This window comes from Leptinotarsa decemlineata, unplaced genomic scaffold (genome assembly GCF_025532065.1).
Source record: "Leptinotarsa decemlineata unplaced genomic scaffold, Ldec_3_MD MMD2_tig00001393_RagTag_RagTag, whole genome shotgun sequence".
Taxonomy (NCBI): Eukaryota; Metazoa; Arthropoda; class Insecta; order Coleoptera; family Chrysomelidae; genus Leptinotarsa; species Leptinotarsa decemlineata.
The window spans coordinates 12,454,793-12,469,655 of NW_027412562.1; the positions used below are offsets into that span (position 1 = coordinate 12,454,793).

Genomic DNA, 14,863 nt, shown 5'->3' on the forward strand with positions numbered 1-14,863 from the left:
GTAATTGTTGGAAAAGCTGTGAATATACCCATGGTGAATTCTTTGTTGTCCAATGATCTCTCGATTCTGCCAACCACATAGTGAAGGGCCGAATCAGTAAACCTTCCCCGAGTATATGCATGCTGATTTGGATGAAGTGGGTTGTGAACTAGTACTTCATCTCTTATGTACCGCTCACATAGCCTCTCCATAGTTTATAAGAAGAACGATGTGAGACTAATTGGTCGGAATGCTTTTGGTAAGGTGAAGTCCATCCTACCTGGTTTAGGTATAAATACTACTCGTACTTCTCTCCACTTACTGGGAATATACCTCAGAGCTATAGAGAGGCTCTGAATATTCCAACCAGGTGCGGCATAAGAATATCCAGTTCCCATTACTATATCCAACATCTTACTAAGGTCAACATAGACTTAGTGTGCTTAGGATATCCCTGAAGTAATTCGAATAGAGAAAGTTCTGTGATTTTTATTTTCACAAAGTGTTTTCTATATGTGAGGTGATTCTCTATTCATTTGAATGGCCGTGAAAGAAAACCTGTCCAAGATTTTATAGTAATAGTAGTTTGGGCTCATTCCATATTTTTTGATAGCACATTAACTGGCGCTCCTTTTTCACAGAATTTGTCAGTTCCAGAGTTGTGAATACTTTTCAACGCCTCTATTATTATCAACATTATATTCAAACTATTTTATATTGTTCTATCCATTTGTTGATAATGAAAATGTATTTTTTTTCAATTCATTGTCATTCAAAATACTTCAGTTGGTATATAAATAATTGAAGAGACATTAAAAAAAATGTAATTTCAGAATTGGAAATTGATGTGTAAACTATTTCAATATTGTTCAATGAGCTCATTCTACTTCACAGCCATAGTGTTTCTTATTCAATTCTAGAAACTCTTTTCAGTTGTCTAATTGTCAACCCTATCGCTCCACAGATAAGTTATGATGTGTAAATGTCTGATAATTGTAATGCCAATATTTTTTTCAAATTACACATTTGATATATTTGTCCAACATTATCCATTCTCACAAACCAAAAAATTCGTAATATTGATTAAACATACAACATATATTTTTCAATCATACTTCAGATTCAAACAATATAATTATTTACTGGGTCTCTATTGCCTTTCTAATTGCTATTACCGTGTTGCTATCTGACAACAAATTGGCTATCCCAGGCAACTTCGCCATAATGCATATAGTAATGTGAGGATCTCAAACTATGGTTGCGCATTCATTAATTTTTCCTTAATCAGCTTGATTCATGCCCATATTAACCCGTTTTTCGTTGGTAGATAGGACCGTATTGGCAGGAAAGACTTATCCAATACCAATTTATCATACGAATCTATTACAACCATTTTTTTAACTTACTTATAGAGTTTACTGTGACATTTTCGCTTTGAAAACCGCGATAGCACAGGAATGAGCATCTCTTCTTGAGAATGCTTTCATATAACGAAACGGCTATCGCGGTTTCCATCGAGAATCATCAGTTCTTTTCAATTTTCAATTGTTTTCATTTCTTATTTTTTCATATAATTCATGCTGAAAATAGTACCTACCTACTTGTAAACAATCATTATTTGTTTTCCTGTGTCGGTGAAGTATCAGAAGTGACCAAAAGTGAAACGCAGTTTCCACAAAAGAAGTTGAATCACATAAGTTGATATTTAATTCTTTTTTATAATTATAGATTTTGGCTTTCAATAACGTCTGATGATCAGAAAGCATCCTGCTGTCTAACAATGAAAAGTTAGAAGAAGGACTTCCACGATTTATACGTGAAATACAGTGAAACGTTTGGTCAACATTTCAGCTACATAGTTTCCATATTAAAGGTAACTGAGAGCAAAAACAGTGATTATTTATCAAGACAAAACAACTTATCGATAATAACGGTTGAAAACCTACAAAAATTTCAATAAGAATTGCCTCTTTCGGCACTATATTGAACGAAAAACTTCCCACATATTCATATTTGGTGTAGATACTAACTTGAATATTAATAAATAATAGTTCAGAAAAAACTGAGGAAACATGCTTTTATAGTAACACAAACTAAAAAATTTTAAAAAAATCGAAAATAATTTAAGATTATGTTCAACATCGGCTTGATGTAACTCATGAATTTTATGAATCGAAGAGGTTTTTTGTATTAAAGTGTATAATTTTTAAAGTTCTTGGAGAGTGCCTTCGAATTTCGTCATCATCACTTACCTGAAAGTAAAGTAAGATCACTTACCTAATTGAAAAGGAAGTTTAGTGAAAATTGAAGTTGCAAACATTTTTTTTTATTTTTAAGGTTAAGAAATTTGGAAAAATTGTTTGAGATTACTTACTTGTCAGGCAACAGGAAGTATCCAAATAAGTACATGGCACATTTGTAATATTTGACTTATATAAAACAAAAAAGGCGTATAGCCAAGAACATACATTTTTGGATTGAGGCCATGTGGTTCAGTCAGAGTATTATATGAAAAAGGACAACTTAAGACAGAATGTGTCAAGTGTCATGTTAAAATAACGGTACCAACTTGAGGAGTGATCCATTATGGATTTAAAATAATTATGTTGTGGTGAAGCCAATACAGAATAAAATATATTAGTGATAAATTTGATTAATTAATAATTCATAATCCTTTTATAAAGGGGAAGGAAATCTCTGTTTGAGTTTATTTGAGTATTCAAACAATGATCATTATTGGAAAGGTCTTTGGAAATCTCCAACTCGTCAAACAAGTCAAGTCTAAGGAAATTTTTATTATCTATTTCATGTAATATTTTGGAATTACTATTGGGACTAAAGTTATTATTGTGAAATTTTATGTGGTGGCCAAAAGCAGATTTGTCAGGTTTTTTTGAATGTTCATTAATACGAGTAAAAAGAGGTCTACAGGTTCTACCAATCTAAGATGCCGAACAATCAGAGCAGTCAAGTTTGTAGACTTGTACTTTTGTGTAGTTTGTTGATTTTGTTTCTGGAATTTACTAAAAAGTTACTAAAGTTATTTTGAGATTCAAAGGAAATTTTTGTGTCAGGTATGATATTTTCTATAAATTTTGATATAACAGTACACACATTTTGATCAAAATAAGGTAGGGAAAAATATTTCACAGAAGGTGAATTAACCAAGGTGGTAGAGTTGAAGGCCAATCTTCTATCTGACCGGTGTTTAAATTTACTGATTAATTTGTGAATAATGGATGGTTGATAACCATTGTTGACAGCAATCTGTTTTAATGTATTTAATTCTAAATTAAAATTGGAGAGTGATAAAGGAATGTTCAACAATCTGTTGACATAACAATTGAAGGCAGCCATTTTATGTTGCATAGGATGAAATGAAATCTGTTTAAAAAAAATGTTTTTCCGTTAATCAGCTGTCGCCCCCATACGAATGACAACTCTCAGAAGTTGAGGAACTTGTGCGAGCTAAAGACTAACGAGGTCTTACCTTTTAACGTGTGATTCCTAACACGGTTGCAGAATCATTCTAGCTTCAACCAGATAAATTCTCTTGAGAAAAATATCTGGTCGAGGCGGGAATTGAACCCACAACTTTAGTCCCAATAGAAATTCCAAAATATTACATAAAATAAATAATAAAATTGTCCAAAATAGTATATTGTGTAACAAGTGCGTGAAATCGACTTTTTTACACAAGCGTGGAATTTGCGACACGAGCCCCCAGGCGAGTGTCGCAAACAACGCGAGTGTAAAAAAGTCTTCACGCACATGTTGCACACTATACTTTTTCTACGACCATACAGAGAAAATTAAGCACCATTAGTTTAAAGAGCTTTATTGAATTTCAGAATAATTAGTAAGTACCTATATCACATCAATTTTCTGAGTAATTGAGTTTTCTATATAATGCTCTGCCACTGCAGAGGATTTCCCACCCCCATGTTTTTTTAAGGTAAGCAAATCGCCTCCAGCTTCTACTAATAACGTGGCGGATGACCGCCTAAAACAGTGGCCTGTATATTGTTCAGCATGAGGTAAATTTAGGTATTTTGCGATTACCGAAGGAACTTTACTAATTTTATTCATACCAACGATCTGGCAGATACATTTTCCGCCTTGATAATTAATAAATAATTTTTTTCTGCGTATTTTTGCGGACGGAGTGCCGTATATTTTAGGTATAATTCAAGATGTTCCGTGATGGCAAATTTTCTTGAGATTTTGGTTTTTGTATCATGGACGTTTACTATGAGTATTGTACCTAAATCTTCAATATCATCTAATTTCAGTTTATACAGTTCATCTCTTCTAAGAGCTCCAGCAAGTCCAAATATTAGTATAACCTAAAAGAAAAAGAAATTACAATATAGAAACTGAAAAAAGATTATGGCTGTCAGAAATCGAACCCAGGTCCTTGGGCGCACGAGGCCGACGCACTACCGCTGAACCATTCGTATTTACAAATATGTGTGTGAAAACGCGATTCTCAACGCCCAATTTAAAATAATTTAGAAGATCATAGTTAGATATCACATTAACATAGTTTTAGATAATATATCTGATTTGGCCAACTATACTTATTAGGATCTACTTAATTAATAGATATTATTTTCTATTTATTCAATACTACCGTGAGACATTAAACTTACCTTGGTCAATAAAAATTTTTCGTCAGGAGCTTCTTGTATAAACTTCAGTATTTGTTCTTTCTCCAAAACTCTGGATTTTTTGGGAACGTATCCCTCACTCTTCCTTTTTAAAAAAGCACGTACCTTAGGATAGTCAATATTTATGTTTTTTTTAATGCTGATGGTACTTTTTAGCATTGAGAAATTACTCCAAAGTGTTGCTGCCTTAAAGTTCTTGGATAATTCTGACAAATATGCCAATATTACGTTTTCAGAAAATGAATTGATATTCTTTGTTTTCCTCCATGCCATGAATTTCTCATACGTATTTTCATACACGCTCAATGATTTTTGGGATAATAAAGTCTTACTAGCCTCATTGGCTGCATCCATAACATCCGGCGGGGTAATAATATAATAATAATAATAATAAGTTTATTCACCATAATGATAACAACAAAAATATTATAAAATAGGGGTGAACAAACAAAGGCATCACAAAAGAAACATTTTCGAAAAAAATGTTTCTTGTGCGGGTACTTCGTATATCTGAATGATCAGAATCCATTATAATATAATGTTAAAATATTAATAATTAACTCTCAACAATGAGCTCACAACAATAATGATCAAGCTATTTTGACAGTTTATTTATGATTTATTGCTGCTCTTAAACAAAAGATGCACTAAGGCCGCCTATCAGCGAAATATTCATGTATTAGGTCTTATGGACAGACTACAATGTATTTCTTATTTCACGCACTGGTAATAAAAACACTTGAATGTACCATGTTATTCTTATGGGTTTATTTCACGCCCTAGGGCGTAAAAATAATTTCACGCACAAGGGCGTGAAATTACATTTTACGATTCGTGAACGGTGTGTGAAAGTACTATTTCACGTACGGGAGTAGAAAAATGTATTTTATTGGCTATAAGCCTATTTTGTTTTATATAAGTCAAATATTACAAATGTGCCATGTACTCATTTTGATACGTCCTGTTGCCTGACAAGTAAGTAATCTCAAACAATTTTTCCAAATTTCTTAACCTTAAAAATAAAAAAAAAAATTTGCAACTTCAATTTTCACTAAACTTCCTTTTCAATTAGATCACTTACTTTCAGGTGAGCACTGATGATGACGACAGTCGAAAGCGCTTTGCAAGAATTTTAAAAATTATACACTATAATACAAAAAACTTCTTCGATTCATTCATTCAAATAAGTGTATTCAGCTTTTCCAAATCTATTTAAGAATTTTATTCTGAAATCAGAATAAAAAAATTATTTCGTTATAAAAAAGCGTGAGATGCTTTCAATTATGTCTGTATTATGGATCCAATCTGGCAAACAGCTCCTAAACAAGTATTCATAAGAGTGGATATTCACGCCTCACGCTTTTTCACAAGAAATTTTTTTTTTTATAAATAAATTAATTCTGATTTCAGACTCATTGGAAGTGTTCAGTTACATCAAGCCATAGTACTTGATCACAATCTTAAATTAGTTTCGATTTTTTTTTACTTTTCAGTTCATATTGGTATTGAAGCATGTTTTTTTAGTTTTTTAACTATTATTTATGTTCCATTGTTTAGTTTGGCTGGCTATTTCAAGTCCATTTGTTTTAATATAAAATATATACGCATATGCAGACAGTGTGGTTGTCTCACTTGCTCTCACATAGAGACTGTGTGAGGAAATTATTCAATCCTGGCGATCCTGTTCAGTATAATGTGACAAACGTATGTAATTATTGTATTGTCACCGATTTTTGATAAGTGTACAAAGTTCAAAATGAATTCATTCGTTTGAAGTTAGTCAAAATCGAGTCCAACGAGCTATGGCGAATCAAAAGATTCGCTTAGGTCATAATAAACAGGAGTAAATTTTTAATTGTCTTTGCCTATCTGTTGTGTAGCTCAAAGGATAGAAACCCGCTTGTTTTGTGATCAAGTATTCATTTGCCTATGGAGATTTGTTTATGATTTCTTCAATAGCTTGCATAGATCACGGGTTCAAAAAGTTAACAGGTGAAATTCCACATCACCACACAGTAGCACAAAGATTTATTATTCGATACGTAGTAACACCAAATAACACCAAACATAGCAAGCAACCAAGTTTCATATTATTTCAGCTCATTTTTTAGCATGTTTTAATTGTTAGCTCTTCTTTAATTTTGGTTTTAGTTTTTTTTTAACTTTCTCCTTTCTTTTCTAGGCGAAAGGATATCTTCTCTTAACCTATCAAGAAGGTTCAATTGACAGGCCAAAATATATTAACTAAGAATAGTACTTTTACAATATTGGAAACTTATAATCTTCACCTATTTCTGTAATTCACACAAAACGTCCATTTTAATCAATATGTCTTGAGAAATTGAGGAGAAGAATTTACATAACGAATATACAGGGTGAGTTATGATGATACAAACTCCAGGAGAAGAAAAGTCACATAATCGTAAAAGTTTCAGTTATCATCCACTTGAATACAGGGCCGTGGCAACATCCTTTTGAACCCTTGGCGAGTTTGGAAAATCTGCATTTTCCAATACCAGGGATTCTAAGATACTTTTTAAAAGTTCTGTCGAATTATTTTGTTTATATTGAAAATGAACTGAGTGATTGAATTTCAAAAATGTATGAAGTCATGTTTGCAGACGATTAGGCAACTTTGAAATATGAAGACTAATGAGATATAGTGAAGGAATATAATAGGTTCGGAGTCTACTGAAATCAACACACTGATATAGGTCAAAGTATTTTTTGTATAAAAACTCTTCAAAGCAGTTATTGTGAATATTCTTTGAGAGACATTTTTTCATGAGGGAATCAATATTCTCAGTGTTCCACAATCGGAAAAAAAAACAAAGTTAAATCAAAAGAGAATCTGCTGGAGGGCGAACTGAAAAGTTCACCTTAAAAATTCACTGCGTGATTTTTAAAATAGCATGTGCTACATGTATTTGCACTCAAAAAATGCTTGCAAATAGTTCACGGTCACTAATTTTTGAAAGTCTGGAATATTTTGTACATTAACATTGAATTATACAATTATACATCTAGATCAGGGCTGAAGTCTTGAAAAATGGTAAAAAGTGAAACAAGTAGTAGTGGGATGGAACTTATTACAAAATGGATGTGGATATGATAAAAATGGAAGAAAAAATAAATTACGGGTGATCTGATTTCGGAAGGAAGTAAGTTTTAAGGGTAAAAAATTGTTGCCGGTATTTCCGGCAAAACTGCAAAGTTTTGCCGGAAATACCGGCAGTTTTGCCGGAATACCTACAACATTGCTAAATGGCAATGTTGTAGGTAATAAAAAGGTCTACAACTTTTGTATTCACAACTTTTTCACAAAACCTCAAAATTTATGTGAAAAATTCAAATAACCCCAAGTTTTTTACTTTTATCTTTAAAAAAATTGTATACGAAATTTGGTGAAAACTTACCTTTTCATGTCCCCTAATTTTCCTCGCGTCAAAATATCAGATTTTGTTCAAAAAGTAGGTGGAAAACTCGAATTCGATTTTTTTTTTAATCATTATGTACAATTTCATCAAAAAATGTGATTGTTGCATTCAGTTGAAAAATTAGTTTCAATTCTAATTACATTCATGTCATATAAATCTCATAAAATATAAATATACATATGAATCGTACTATTGAATTTAGATACTTCATTCTGATTACGTTATTGATAATAATATTTCCAAAAACGGTAATTTTGTTATTTATAAATACCTTATCTTGAATTTCAATCACTTATCCATGACTGGAGTTTTTTCCCAACACCAAAGCATTATTTTAACACCTCGACACGTTTCACGTATACTTAGTGGGCATACTTGAAGACTGGCTATGAATCAAATCATCTAAAAGAACAATTCGTTCAGGCCAGTCTCGACACCCTACACAGTAGATTAATGGACTGGCACCTATCAGAAAACAACTACTTCCCTGGCTAGTACCACGAAGGGCGTTGGATTATATCCGACAGGTGTCAGTGCAGGATTCTTCACTGAAGTTATTCCTGCATATGCTGTAGGCGATACAACTGTCGCAATATATTTTCAATTATTGGAACACACTTGCAGACCGGTTTCGGGCTGTTTGGCCACTAGTCAGTGCAAGGTAGTGTATATCATCAACATAAAGTCGATGATTTCCGATAATTTAAAATCGAATTCCGTCAGAGTATCATTCCTCGAACTAAGCTGAAGACTACAACAAACAACAGGTTTGTCGTCGCCCCATCTGCCTGTGAACGAGGTAACCAACTGCATATCCAAAATTTGCCCAATTCCTCGTATAAGGAAAGAAATCTTTCACGTATAGTCAGTGGGCATTCTTGAAGACTGGCTATAAATCAAATCATCTAAAAGCACAATTCGTTCAGGCCAGTCTCAACACCCTACACAGTAGATTAATGGACTGGCACCTATCAGAAAACAACTACTTCCCTGGCTAATACCACGAAGGGCGTTGGATTATATCCGACAGGTGTCAGTGCAGGATTCTTCACTGAAGTTATTCCTGCATATGCTATTGGCGATACAACTGCCGCAATAGATTTTCAATTATTGGAACACACTTGCAGACCGGTTTCGGGCTGTTTGGCCACTCGTCAGTGCAAGGTAGTGTATATCATCAACATAAAGTCGATGATTTCCGATAATTGAAAATCTATGTAATTAGAATTGGAATGAACTTTTCAACTGAATAAAATTGCAGCAATCACATTTTTTTATGAAATTGTACATAATGATTTTTTACATTTTCTGAGAACATTTATTATAGTAATGTATATTTTTTCATATTATCAAAAAGTAGAGATTTCAACGAACAAAAAGCACACCGACTTTTAGAAGAAAAAACTGATATTTTGATGCGACAATTTTCGATTGAAATTTAGGGTGCTTTTTTGATATTAAGTCAGTTATTAAGTCAATGTGAGGTGAAAAAATAAACATTTTGAATCAAATGGATCACAGTGTATATAGGACATAGAAATGTAAGTTTCCACCAAATTTCGCAAAAATTTTTTTTCGAAATCTAAATCTGTTTTAAATCTGTTTTTCCGTTAACCAGCTGTTCCATCCCTATGAACGATAACCCTCAGAAGTCTAAGCTTGTGCGAGCTGAAGATTAACGAGGTCTTGCCTTTCAACGTGTGATTCCTTACATGGGTTGGACGATAGCAAATGAAAATCGATCGTTCAGACTAAGACTTGAACCACCGACCAACACGGCAGTCAATTCGAGTGAGTCAACAAAGCACCCACGTCGAACCGCTTGGCTACGGATCTGAAACTAAAAAATCAAAAACTTGGGTATTTGAATTTTTCACATAAATTTTGAGGTTATGTGAAAAAATTGTGAAAACAAAAGTTCTTCTTAATACCTACTATTCTACTTAATACCTGCTATTCGATGTTTTTCCATAGGACTTGTAGTTATGCCGAAAATCGAAATAAACCATTTTTTACCGTTAAAAACTTACCCCCTTCCACTTCCCGAACTGAGATCACCCGTAATTTATTTTTCCTTCCATTTTTATCATATTCCTCTCCTTTTCTAATGGGTTTCATCCTACTGTTTTTTTTTTTTTGTATCAAAAATATAGACCCTGGTCTAATCATAATTAACTTCTCGAAACAAATATTATATTTCTCCAAGGCATTTAGTAAGAGTATAATTATTGAAACCCTTCCGACATTTCCTGACGATAACTTATGTTATAGAACGAACGATTCAATATTCGATCTCTTCGAAATTTTGTTTCAATATTACTGAGGAATTATGGAAAAAGGACTATCTCCTAGAGTTTGATGTCTCTGTACCCACCTTGTACATAATAATAGTAAAGGAAGATGGAATGGTCTTCAGAAAGAATACCTTGTATTACTGCTAAGGGTACTTCAGCTGAATGTATGCTCATTGGTGCTCATTTCCATTTTTCATTTATGATTGAGTGTGGCAAAGGCATCTCCAGAAAATATTTGATTCGATGAATCAGATGAAAAAAAAAGACGTTATCTCTTTTATTCCGCCAAATCGATTACTCATGACATATATTGCACATGCGCACATTTTTTATGATCGATATAAATACAGTTTTCGAGGACCATTTTTTATGTTTATACGATTTGAAGTTATTTTAATCTGTAACCCAAAAATGTGAAAGATGGAAAAAGTCACTGAACTTCCAGTGAATATTTTCATGTACAATATCAAAGACTACATTTACATTGTATTTTTATAATCATTTATTTGAATAAAATTTTTAAAATCTCTACATTGCTTCCTTCTATTCTTTCGCTCAAGTTGATTTTTCTAGTTGTGTATTATTTTCATTTCCGCATTATTTTTCAGAGTCACTAGTAAACGATATTTCTGATATTGTTTCATTGTTCGTTTTCCTATGGATTAGGTGATTGCATTATAGTAGTGTGAAAGAATATATGTTAAATAGGAAATTTTTGGAAATCCTTAGACACAGCTCCGATTTTCATGATATTTTTATTTTATTTTTTGAATCATTTGGAATCAGGAACCTTATAAAGTGGAGGCAGAAGTATTTATGTTGTACAAAAGAAGTATATTATATGCCAACTAGTTTTCCTTTATTTTCAATTTTGAATGAACTCTTTTTTCTTTTCTGCCTTTCGAGTCTTTATTGGCTTTTCATCATAGTCTCCATGGGAGACTATATAAATACGTATTTGTATTTCAAATAATCCAATCAATCATTACATAATGTAAAGTTTTTATTTTCATGTTGTTTTTTACCAAGAGTGTTTGTCGGTTGGGAAATGTTATGTTTACAAATCGCGGCAAGTGAAAGGGATTACTAACCTCACTTTCAGTTCTTGATGAAGAGCTAATAGAGACTCGAAAGCTAGAAAAGAAAAAAAGTTCACTTATTTTACCATCCCCTTATTGACTGCATATCCGAAAATTATAAAAGATTCTTATATATTTATATATATATATATATATATATATATATATATATATATATATATATATATATATATATATATATAATCGAGAAAGAATCATTCAAGCTGCTGGAAAATAAATCCATGAAAATCAAAATATGAATAAATATCATTCTGATCATTCCCATATTGATTTCAATTTGAGAGCCACCGGTAGACAGCTATCTTACGGTGGCTGTTAAATTGAAATGTTACTGGCTTATAATAATAATAGGTTATTTTTGAGTGGGTATTTCAGATTCAAACATGTGAGTTGGTGTGGCTAAATACTCGTTGACACTATAAAAACAATGTGCTGTTGATAAAATTTTTGGTAAACCTCTTGAAACTTCATATAGGTAAATCATTAACAGTGAGTGGCAATATACTATAAATATTAACATTGAGTGTATTGAAATACCCATATAGAGGAAGGGTAGTCGTTGCGTTGCTGACTAGTCAAGAATAAAAACTGTTGGATAGTAGAGTATTGCAGCAAGTAAATGAGTACTCTTTCAAGTTAGTCCAAGCTTTCGGAAAATTTTATTTCCATCATCAGGAAAACTACAATAATATAAGTTGTACAGTAAAATCAAAAATATTACATGCTCATAACTTACATCTTATATAAGGATGGTTGAATTGATGTTGAAGAAGAAATAAAGAGACATTGGTGAAGATGAAAATCGATATACAATAAAATACAAGATACATTTTTTTTTGAAAATATAGTTTTCTGTCAGATCGCCGTTGAACACACAAGGTCAACTACGGCCTGACATATCAGACTGATTCATATCAGGTTTTTCATAATCTGGTTCTACATAGTTTTCAATGCGACGTTTCGTTCATTGAAATCCATAATTAATATTTTTTTTAATACGGACCTGTATATTTTTTCATACATTTTGGTAGTCATTGTAATCACAAATTCATTAGTATATTACAACATATGTATTTCCCGACGTTTTTCCTGAAAACACATTATCAATATTCTATCATTTATATCATGTATATATGTATGTATATCATGTATATATATATATATATATATATATATATATATATATATATATATATATATATAAAGTGGATAATCTTAGCGACTGGAGAAATCTACGGTAAAATAGATCAATAGGGTCTCTCAGTCAAAAAATAAAAAATCAAACTCTGCTTTACTTTGCGAAGCTTCCGCTTCAAATGGAAAGCTTCTTCAGGACCTATAATTTAATGGGTTGTGAATATTTTCGCCATTGAATAACATTACAAATCATAGTTACAGTAAAAATGAGCGAAAAACAATAAATTTAGCATATAAATTGACGAGAAAGTTATACATGTATAGGATTTTTTGTGGGTTTGACAAATTTCATACCTTCACATAAATGTCATTTTTCAATGGGTATGATGATTTCATAATTTTTTATTCTAAAGAAAAAGTTATTGATTGATACAATTTTCATTATTAATATGTTTTTGATGTAGTTCCAGTAAGTTACTGTATATACTGCTAAGATTATCAATGTCAGTTTTCTTATTCATACAATCAGAAGGCTTATTAATTTCAACCATTCAAAGAAAAAGGCTTTTGGAAATATTTTTTTTGTATGTGAAACTTTGATATTGGAGTAATTTGGTTTATATCCTGTTCCTATAGAGTGTTGTGCTAATGCACATGATTTCTTATTAAGCTTTATATCACTTTTATATGAAGTTACTCTATCATTAGGAATTCTAATTGTTGTTCCAATATAATTCAAGTTACAATTGTTACAAGGAATGTTAAAAATCATATTTGACTTTTTTGAAGCATCGGTTTAATCTTTCAATTTAGTATTCAAATTCTTTATAGTTTTGATATTTTTTTGGCATATTTTGATATTTTGTTCATTATGAAAAAGTTTTATGATATTTGAAAATAAATTTCCAAGGTTAGGTATAGATTTATAAGAAATATTGATAGGTGAACTATCATTACATACATTTCTGTTAATTACATCGGAATTTGTATTACTGTCAGTATTGAAAATTATTTTATTAAGACGTTTTCTGGGATAAGAATTTTCGATTAATATGTCTGTAAGAACTCTGAGATTTTTTTGCTTAAGGGATATTACAAAAAAGTCAAATGTGAGAGAGTAGAAAAGTTTTTGAATTCAGATGGCTCAGTAAAAAATTTCTCCAAAATAATGGAATTTGCAAAAAAAATTGTGGTGTGATGAAAATAGATTTACCAATAACGGATGGTTCAACTGAAATATACATATACCAGACAGATATGGTATTAACGTATGGCTTGGTGTTCTTGATAATAAATTTATTGACCCCTACTTTTTAATCATCTCTGACCGGAAAATTATAGTTGGACTTCTCATCAGGGACTCTTATTGAGTTTCTAGAAGATTTACCAATCAGCCTAATGAAAGAATATGAGTATTTTCAACAATGGAACTCCACCACATCGCAGGAGAATGTGCAGAATTTCTCAATACAATGCCAGTAAGATGTATAGGAAATGATGGTCCTATTGAATGGCCACCACTTTCACCGGAAATTCCTCTTCCATATTTTTTGTTGTGGGGCTTCATAAAAGATGAAAGTATTCAGAACCGATTTTTAAAATATTGAGGAAGTAGTTATTACCTGCGGCCCGCGCGGAATTTGGTTTGTCAAATCAAGTTTCGTGAGAAACCATTTTGAACAAATAGTTACGACATTTTTTCAATAATCCAAAACTTCGGGTTTCCAACTTCAAAACTAACGAAATTCAATATAATTTTTAAACCTCTATTTTTTCCTTTGGAAGTGGAAATTCCTGATTTACTTTCTTGGTGCTTATTTACGCTATATAAAGAACCTACCTGCATATTTCAAAAGTCTCGGTTAGGTAGCTTTGGCAGCAAGTTAATATAAGAGTGTCAATCAATCAATAGGTTTTCTGATTGATTCGGCCGTTAGTTGATGAAGATCCATAGTAATATCAAAAACTACACCTCTCGATTTGATCTTCACAAACTTCATTTGAAAAATATATCACATCATGTTTCACTAGCACAGTAGCTTTATCAAGTGATTTGAAATCACTTGATCTTCAATTCACTTCACAACATGTTTCCCTAGCACATGTTTCAAACGATTTGAAATCACTTGATCTTCAAATCACTTCGAATCACTTGATAAAGCTATTGCGGTAGCGAAACATTTTGTGATATATTTTTCAAATAAAGTTTGTGGAGATCAAATCGTGAAGTGTATTTTTTGCAATCA

General features: G+C 31.8%; 2 protein-coding genes across 3 annotated transcripts in view; one reads left to right on the top strand and one right to left on the bottom strand.

Moving 5' to 3' along the window:
- Nucleotides 1-14,863, top strand: part of LOC111506965 (uncharacterized) — a 181,936-nt gene that overhangs the window by 152,143 nt on the left and 14,930 nt on the right. Inside the window, exon 5 of one of the 2 annotated variants that reach the window (XM_074176013.1) lies at nucleotides 6,832-7,290. The exons of the other annotated variant lie outside the window; for it this stretch is intronic. Coding sequence (XP_074032114.1) covers nucleotides 6,832-6,897 — 66 coding nt within the window. The 3' untranslated portion in view covers nucleotides 6,898-7,290. Of the gene's footprint in view, nucleotides 1-6,831; nucleotides 7,291-14,863 lie in introns of those variants that run through there. 2 annotated transcript variants of the gene reach the window in all.
- Nucleotides 4,065-5,003, bottom strand: LOC141482553 (uncharacterized). The gene is made up of 2 exons (XM_074176044.1): nucleotides 4,632-5,003; nucleotides 4,065-4,325 (listed from the first exon to the last, which is right to left on the bottom strand). Exons 1-2 carry the CDS (start codon nucleotides 5,001-5,003, stop codon nucleotides 4,065-4,067), a joined length of 633 nt encoding a protein of 210 aa, XP_074032145.1.